This window comes from Hoplias malabaricus, chromosome 7 (assembly GCF_029633855.1).
Source record: "Hoplias malabaricus isolate fHopMal1 chromosome 7, fHopMal1.hap1, whole genome shotgun sequence".
Lineage (NCBI taxonomy): Eukaryota > Metazoa > Chordata > Actinopteri > Characiformes > Erythrinidae > Hoplias > Hoplias malabaricus.
In genome coordinates, this window is record NC_089806.1 from 41712097 (window position 1) to 41721704 (window position 9608).

Genomic DNA, 9608 nt, shown 5'->3' on the forward strand with positions numbered 1-9608 from the left:
TCTCTGTACTGACTGCTCTGATTTGAAATTTCCTTATAATTGAACGTTTATTTCTTCCAGATGAATCTCTTAGGTTTAGAGTTGGTGTCAGTGCAGTAACAGGGCAGCAGTACTGACTCTCCAGTGTATGCAGTAATCTCTTTTTCCTGCCTGTGGTTTTCCAGTGTGCATCCTGCAGAAACACAGCAGTGAATGTTCTTCATCTTTAAACACCTCTGAACATGTGGAAGTTCTTCAAAATGAAGCTTGACGTTCTCACAACAATGTGTCATCACCTGCACAACACTCGCTTCATCACAAACAGAGCGTTACTTTAAAGACGTCTTTATAAAAAGAGATCACTGACCAGTCCAGACTCCAATCTACTGTTCCTCACTTTAACCACTGTCAGAAACAGAGAGGATTGTACAGGTACATTTCTGTTCAAGAAGTAAAAACAATGGAAATATACCATCAAAGGAACAACAGTCGTCTTGGTTTATTGGAATATCCTACTCTCATGTTTCTAACTGAAGTTACTGAAGACCTGTGCTTAAGGGGACCACCCCAGTGATGTGAGGGGGATCACCCCAGTTACAGTGTGGTATCTGTTACTGAGAGTGTTCTGGAGAGAACGCTGTTCTGACTCTATCACAATGATGGGAGAAAATCACCTCGGCTTGAGTGGAGGTTCCATACAGAACCATGAAGACTCCAGGAAGCTCTTGTGTTACTAATGGTTCATGTCCTGGTCACATGCTTCACCAAAGGCTCCCACCACTGCTACAAGTCAAGGAGCAAATTTCAGTTCCATTCTAGTGTGTCTTCAGCAGAATCTGAAGCTCTAACTGGACTATGGTGGACAGTGGACAGTAGGAGAAGAGATGAACCTACCTTCAGCCACATGGACTTGTCTCTTGTGTCCCCACTGTAAACAACTTCTATGTTTATATGTAGCTGACCTGATTAGATAGTCTGAGAAAAACAGGTCCCATCTCTCTTAACCACAACTGTTGCCTCATCGCCATGACAACAGAGAGGAAGCAGAGCCTCAAGATAGTGCTCTCTCTGACCATCAGCAAACTGACCCCAACACACCACAGAGCACTGAGTTATCACCTCATCACCCCTCTGTACACACACCTCCACTCTGCAGCACTGTTAGCAATGCTAATGCTAAACATTTAGCCTGGGGGCTGTGTCAGGAAGTGGACTGGGGTGCTGTGATGGTGCTGAAAAAAGTTTGAAAGCAACCACTGAGACTGTTCAGTTTTAACCCTTAAACTCCCAAATCTACAGTGAGACTGCAACATAATTCTGAAGTGAGCTTTAAATGGTGGTGTTGTGTGTTGGAGGATCTACAGTAGGAGAGAGAATGAACTTACCTTCAGCCACATGGAGCACCAACAGCAGATAAACACACACCTGCATTCTTACTGAGATCCTGAACACACTCACTACACACAGCCACAATACCTCTACAGCAGTTATAGCCACAACTCCACCCTGTTACTACTCTACTACTGTAGCTGTGCAGCTCTGTCCTGAAGTGGACACTCAACCTCACCCAGTCTACACTACACTACAGTACACTACACTACATTTCACTACACTACACTAAACTACACTACAGTAAACTACACTACACTACACAACACTACACTACACTAAACTACACTACACTGCATTGCACTACACTACACTAAACTACACTACAGTAAACTACACTGCATTGCACTACACTACACTACACTAAACTAAACTACACTACACCACACTACAGGAAACTATACTAAACTACACTACAGTAAACTACACTACACAACACTAAACTACACTACACTACACTACAGTAAACTACACTACACTGCCGTAAACTACACAAAACTACACTGCAGTAAACTACACTGCATTACACTACACTACACTAAACTACACTACACTACAGTACACTAAACTACACTACACCACACTACAGTACACTAAACTACACCACACTACACTGCACTAAACTATACTACACTACACTAAACTACACAACACTACACTACACTACAGTACACTACACTAAACTACACTACAATACACTACAGTAAACTACTCTACAATACACTACAGTACACTAACCTACACTACACTACACTAAACTACACTAGAGTAAACTACACTGCATTATACAACACTACACTAAACTACACTACACTACACTACACCACACTACACTACACTAAGCCACACTACACTAAACTACACTACACTACAGTACACTAAAATACACTACACTACAGTACACTAAACTACACTACACTAAACTACACTATAGTACACTAAACTACGCTGCACTACACTACACTACACTACACTACAAAACAGTAAACTACACTACACTACAGTACACTAAACTACACTACACTACAGTACACTAAACTACATTACACTACACTAAACTACACTACACTGCAGTAAACTACACTACACTACAGTACACTAAACTACACTACACTACACTAAACTAAACTACATTAAAGTCTGTAACTCTCAGCAGAACTCCACTGGACTCTTTGCTGTACTCTAATGAACACAGTGAAGAGGATAAAGGGTCTCTCAGGCTCTCACTCTCACGCCCTCTGCTGTTCTCACACATTAAAAATAGGTATGCAGTTGTGTCTTGATGCATCCTCACTTCCTTTTCCATCACATCATCCACTACGTCACACAGGCAGAAGGTGGAGAGTGGTCTAAGTCCATCATTCAGTAGAAGCACAGCTACTTGATTAAATAATGACTATGTTTGAAATCCTGGATCCAAAGAAAAATAATAAAAAACTGTAGAAATGTTTGGAAACAGTCCTCAGAGCACTCAGCTGCTTTAAGGCGACCCCACAGTGGACACTGATGTTCACAGAATTAGTCTTGTTTCATTCATTCATTCATTGTCTGTAAGTCCTTATCCACTTCCAGGATGCAGTGGGTCCGGAGCCTACCCAGAGTCACTGGGAACATGGCAGGAACACACCCTGGAGGGGGTGCCAGTCCTTCACAGGGTGACACACACTCACACATTCACTCACACACTCACACACTCACACCTATGGACACTAATCCACTTCCCAGTGTGTGTTTATGGAGCATGGGCGGAAACCGGAGCAGCCATGTTTCAGTTGAAGACATTAAAACTGACCCCATAAAGAGAGTCTTGTTCCCTTTCTCTGATCTTGTGTCGTGGCCTTAAACAGCACCAGAGGGACTTCTCTCTGTTTCTAGTTCAAGGGTCAGGGCTTATCTCCAGAGGACCACATTTTTAAATACATTTTTGATTCCAGCTTTTCCTCAGCAGTGAGCCCCACACAGCTGACTTTATTGTCTGATCCTACTTCAGAGACTTCAGTTTCACCAAAGAGGGACATTCCCCATGTTGACTGAGCAGGTGTCCCCAAACTTTAGTCTCTGTAGTGTAGTATACAGCAGTGACCTGGCTACATAAGCCCCTCTGTCTGTGAGTAGTGTCCACTGCGCAGACTCAGAGAGAAACAGGCCCCATCTCTCTTAACCACAACTGTGGCCTTGTCGCCGTGACAACAGAGAGGAAGCAGAGACCCAAGATAGTGCTCTCTCTGACCATCAGCAAACTGACCACAACACACCACAGACACGTCACCATCACCTCTGTACACACACTCCTGCAGAGGATCAACAGGATGTGTGTGTGTGTGTGTGTGTGTGCGAACAACAGCAGGTCACATGACCACTATGAGCTACTCAAAGTCTTGACTGACTTTCCATCAGCTTCCATCAGTGCACAGCATCTAAAAGAATAATGTAATACTGTGTCCTGGAGGTTGTGGGTTCAAGTCCCGCTCTGGGTGTCTGTCTGTGAGGAGTGTGGTGTGTTCTCCTGTCCACATGGGTTTCCTCCGGGTGACTGTCTGTGAGAAGTGTGGTGTGTTCTCCCTGTGTCTGTGTGGGTTTCCTCGGGGTGCTCCAGTTTCCTCCCAAGTTCAATAAACACACGTTGGTAGGTGGATTGGAGACTCAAAAGTATCTGTAGGTGTGAGTGAATGTGTGAGTGTGTGTCGCCCAGTAAAGGACTAGCTCCTACTCAAGCGTGTGTTCCCGCTTTGTGCCCAGTGATTCTGGGCACACCTTCATCTGTGTTACAGAGATCAACCTGGTCTCATCATTACTATAAATATGTTTTAAAAGGAACGTGACCACAGAACGATGTGAAATTCTTGAACAATAGAGAAGGGGATGTTTGAGATGTTGTGTTCTTCTGTGAAAGGGTTAAATATGGAACAGTCGGCTTTTACTAAGAAGTAGCTGTGGTCTGTGGCCTGAGCTCATCACAGTTTCAGTTTCCAGGGCATGAACCTGGTTTATTCCATGTCCAGTCAGAGACGTAAAATACCATTGTACAAAGATAATATATAATTAAAAATATTACAAATTAATTGATAGATCCTTACAGATGGTTTACTGATTTGTTGTCATTGCTGTTGTTGCTATGTAACCATTAGATCATGATGTAGTGATGATGATGTCATTGCCTTTTGTTGTTGTGCCTTCCTTGTTTGAAATGAAGTGATCTCTCACTCTCACACACTTTGGCTCCCTCAGTATATATGTCACTCAACAACTGATTAAAACAGCTTTAAATAGCACCTGGCTCTGTGTGTGTTTATGTGTGTGTGTTCTGTGAAGCAATGCAAAAAAAGGAAATGAAAGTCAACTTACATCAGTGTGTGGGCTGAGTTCTCACGACCTGCTGATGAACACTTTAAGAGTGTGAAGAGTTCCGGTAAATTTGAGTCTCCTTCAATGGCTGAGAGAGTGTGTATCAGTGTGTGTTCAACTTCAGTGAAGAGCTGCTGAGAGAGTGTGTATCAGTGTGTGTTAAACCCCAGTGACAATGTTACTGATCTTTTATCTTCTCCTCATTGGACTCCAGGGATATGATGGTGAGTAAACGATGTTCTATTTTAATCTATCCTTTAAAAAATCATATTTCACATGCTCAGACATCACTTTATATGACACCATTCTCTCCCTTATTTTTTTTAAATGGGGCAAAATATGGAAGAAAATCTAAACACGAGAATAATTTTGGGAGTAAATGGTGGTCTGCTCCAATTCAAACTGTTGCACAGGGTGTAGCTTTAATCTAAAAAAAGTCTAGAGGTGTATTTCTCATGAACTTAGATCTGGTTGGAGTCAGCTAGCAGAAATGTTAAAGTTTCATGTTTTTATTTATTTATTAATTTATTTATTCACTGTTTCTTTATAATCTGCTTATAATCTGATGTTGTTTTACTTAAGTTTGGTTAAACATTTCTTATTCCTTATAAAAAGTGGTTTGTCTTCATCTACATCAATAAAACATAGCTGCTGTGTCAGATAGAGTATGCGTTAAAAAGTTTCTCTTTCTACAGGATGTAAACTGGAAAAGAGCAGAACTCTGTCATCTCTCTCAACGTATCTAGGCGGGTCAGTCCTGCTGCCCTGTTACTGCACTGACCTCAACACCACACCTGGGAAATTCACCTGGCAGATATTTAACAAATACAAATGGGAGGAGGTGTCTAATGAGAGCGGTCAGTACAGAGGCAGAGTCCAGCTGTTTAACTCTCACTCTCCAGGAAATCTCTCTCTGCTCATATCACACCTGACTGAAGAGGATGGAGGAGACTACACCTGTGACAGTAAAAGAGATCACGTCATCATCAGACTCAGTGTTCAGACTCCTCCAGGTAATCCATTCTGTGTGTGTGTGTGTTGTGCTCCCGTAGAAACCCTCAGAACTCAACACAGAAGAAACTGAAGTCCTAGTATTAAGGCCCTAACCAAAACATCCTTTTTCCAACTAAGTAATATTGCTCATCATAGTCCCCTGCTTTCTGTTATTGTTACTATTATTATTTTATGGGGCTTTGTTGGACTTCCAGAACAAATCCTTCAAAGGTGTCGGCTGAACTGGAACTCAGGGTTCTGTAGTGAGGAGACGCTGTGATGATTCTCTTACAGACACAAAGCTTTCTATTGAGCTCTTTGTTGGAGAGAGACAGTTAAATAATGTCCACTCTGCTGTCCTTTAATCAGTGGGCGGAGCGATGTCACATGGCAGGAAGGTGGAGGACTCTTAGGTGGAGAGCAGTGGTTAGAATTGTTGTGAATGTGATGATGATGGTGGTGTTATTGTGGGTGGAGTTTGGAGCTGGGTGCTCTCTCACTGGTTTGTTAGAGGGGGGTCCTGCTGATTGTTCTGATGTGGATGGTGTTTGGAATTTAACCCTTTCCTCAGTTTTGAATGATCTTTAGCTGTTGTTGATGGTTTACTCAGCGATGCTTTGCCAGATGTTAATGATCAGAGAAAGACAGTGACACAGCTGCATAATTCCTGCTGTAGTCGTTTACACTGGAGTCTCATTGATAATCTGAACATAACACATTTACACACGAGACACAGACCATTTAGTGTCAACCAACAACACCAAGATAATCTACTGTCCTCATGTGTGTTTCTGCAGACTGCTCTCTGGACAACAAGGAAACACAACTCCATATCACAGCACGTCCAGGAGGGTCAGTACTACTGCCCTGTTACTGCACTGACCTACAGACTAAACCTCACACATTCAGCTGGAGGAGACTCTACACGACATGGAGAGAGATATGGAGAGAGGGTCAGTCCAGTATCAGATATCAGGTGTTTAACTCTCACTCTCCAGGAAATCTCTCTCTGCTCATATCACACCTGACTGAAGAGGATGGAGGAGAGTACAGCTGTGAACTCAGAGCTGAATACAGAGATGTCACACTCACTGTTGGAGGTAAAACACGGGGTGGATTTGTGACACTGCACTGAGTTAAAGAAGGTCATGGTGTTGTTAGTGAACAGTGTGATTTATTATAACTATATCCTTAATGAAGAGCTTAATGTCCATTTCCTGCTCTCACCATCACACCTTTCTCTCTCTACAGGCCTCACACCTACAACTACAACTGCCCCAACTACAACTACAACTGCCCCAACTACAACTACAACTGCCCCAACTACAACTGCTTTATCTACTGCAGTGGTTAAGGTCCCACAGAGTCTGAGCACTTCATCCACAGCATCGTCTCAAACTCCTGCTGAACACGGAGCAGTGACTCCAGCTGAGCGTAAGATGGAGCTGCTTTATTGTCTCTGTGTGTCTTTATCATCTTCTCTTTATGTTCCTCAAAACTAACTCCACATTTATTTCCTGTGTGTCGTTGGTGTCCAGTAGCTGAGCACCGTTCTGACTTTGACCCGATCGACTCGAGTCCAGCTTCAAATTTAAACCCGGACTGAAACTCTGATCTTGATTCTAATCCTGAACTGCATTTTCCTCAACGTGAACAACTGTAAACACAGGAATCCTGAGAGCTGTGAGACAGCACTGATCATCTTCTTCTTCCTCCAGGTTCCCCACAGTCTCTGCCCTTCGTCCCCTTTGCCTTGGTCACTGTGATCCTTCTCCACATGGTGGTGGGTGTGGTCTATTACACCAAGAGAAACAAAGGTACAATCCACCCAATCAGGATCCAGTATGAGACCAATTGTCCTCTGTGTGAAAAATAACCTCTGTTTTACCTCTACACCTCCATCAGGTCCAGCCAGAGTCCACTACCGCACTGCTGATGGAGACGGAGCGGTCAGTCTGGAGTAGTGCAGCTCTACATCAGTGGGGTCAGTTCAGGTCACTTGAGGACTAAGGGGTTTCCATGGTTACGAACACACTGACCTCACATGGACATTATCTGTGGACTGTGTTTTCTTTTCTCCTTGAAAACATGGGGGTATTTATTGTGGTTTATTGCTTTTTCAGATTAATATTTCACACCTATTATATTATAATATATGTATAATATTTACATTCCATCCTATTGCTTCAAGTTCTGAGTTAAAAGTGCTGTGCTGTTGTGATGTTTCTATCTTGGTATTATTGTTAACTGCATGGCTGTACTGACCTGAGTGCAGTCGGAGTAAACAAACTCACTCAAACTGCTTCATAAACTCATTGATTGATTAAAATGAACATATGCTGCATTTGTTTGATGTAAATATTTTGACAATTGTAATAAAACTAACAAAGACAGAGGGTCTGGGGTGACCTCAGCTTCACTTTCACTCTCTGGGAACAGTCAGAGAGAGAACAGGGGTCCTGATCATTGAAGAACAGTGTGAAAGAGGCCTGACTAAGTATGCAGAGCCACAGCTGGACTCCAGTCTTTGTAGTCAGAACTACAAAGTGCTTCTGTGTGGTCAGTGGAGCTGAAAGTGGACAGTGAATGTAGAAGTAGGTGATCTTAATGTTACGGCTCCAGCTCAAAGCAAACACATCACACACATCTGCAGGTGTATCTCAGTAGAGTGGCCCACACTGACCAGTCCACCGTGTCTGTACCGTGGTCAGTGTGGGGTCATTTACTGGACAATAAAAGAGGGAAAGGTGAGAGCTCTCATCACTTGGACAGTTCATTATCAGAGAGTGTGAACTGAACTCTCACACAGCTGCTGATGAACACTTTGAGAGTGTGAAGATGTGAACTGCAATGCAACTGAACACAGGTGCAGGCCTTGAATTCAGATCGTGGATCTAGATATTGTAATCACTGCTGGACAGAGGTATTCACTGTACACTGTTGTGGCAAAACTAAAATCAATCTCTAAGTATCACCTGGATGGAAGATCGATGCTCAAAGAATTCTTTAGGGAGACCAGAGGAATAAAGACACACAATCAAGAATTCTCTCTTATCTCTCAATCTTTATTAAACAGAGCCAAGCAATATATAGGACCCCAGTTACGTACAACATCATGTGCCATTTGGGCGTTATTACATCAAATCTCGTTCCATCAACCCAAACATTCCCTTATTGGTGCCTCATTATCTCCAATTTTATAGCTGCCAGGAAAAATGGTGGGAGATGTCCTTCAGTTGTTGACTGCCTTCCTTCTAATCTGTTCAGCGCCTTCCTCCCACAGGTCACAGTAACCACACAATGCAACAAGTCCCTTCAAGCACTAAGGCCTACATAATTTAGTAAGAATTAATCAAGATTAATCAATACCATTACTCCCTGAATATATTGTGTCATTAATATAAATCATTAGTTATCATTAACCATTACTCATTAGTGTTAATATGCATTTTCCCATCACATTCCTCCCTTTTTATGATTTAAAAACATCAATGCATGTGAAATTATAATCATAATATTGTTAAAAGGAAATGCAAAAGATAACATCAACCATAGACTAGCTAAGCTTTCAGTCTAGGCATCATAAGTCATGCACTACATAAACATACTGAATGATTACATATGATATGATTACATGTCAAATGATTAAATCATATGATTATTTAAGATTATAAAATCATAAAGTCAACTTGAAATCAGCATTAATAAATGAAAATTGAGTCGCAATGTAAAGATTTACTCCTCATCCAATGAGGAATAGATTGGCTGGGGCATTTCAAGAGGCATTTCATCCAGCGGATTTCTCTCGCGACCAAAGGCTGGAGGGTCAAGCTCCATCTACATGTCTGCACTCACCATATTGAATGTAACAGAACACTCAATAGTTTTGATGATCAGAATTC

At 42.2% G+C, this 9608-nt stretch overlaps 1 protein-coding gene across 1 annotated transcript; it reads left to right on the forward strand.

Moving 5' to 3' along the window:
* Window positions 1–4811: 4811 nt before the first annotated feature.
* Window positions 4812–7937, forward strand: LOC136702650 (limbic system-associated membrane protein-like). The gene is made up of 6 exons (XM_066677798.1): window positions 4812–4937; window positions 5409–5726; window positions 6504–6806; window positions 6958–7140; window positions 7425–7523; window positions 7612–7937. Exons 1-6 carry the CDS (start codon window positions 4889–4891, stop codon window positions 7668–7670), a joined length of 1011 nt encoding a protein of 336 aa, XP_066533895.1. The 5' UTR covers window positions 4812–4888; the 3' UTR covers window positions 7671–7937.
* The last annotated feature ends 1671 nt before the right edge of the window (window positions 7938–9608 follow it).

Excerpts from the sequence above, each read along its gene's own strand:
- LOC136702650 (XM_066677798.1), top strand. The coding sequence starts at position 4,889 with ATGTTACTGATCTTTTATCTTCTCCTCATTGGACTCCAGGGATATGAT. Across the intron at positions 4,938-5,408 it reads TGGACTCCAGGGATATGATG|GATGTAAACTGGAAAAGAGC; the intron begins GTGAGTAAACGA and ends CTCTTTCTACAG. Across the intron at positions 7,141-7,424 it reads AGCAGTGACTCCAGCTGAGC|GTTCCCCACAGTCTCTGCCC; the intron begins GTAAGATGGAGC and ends TTCTTCCTCCAG.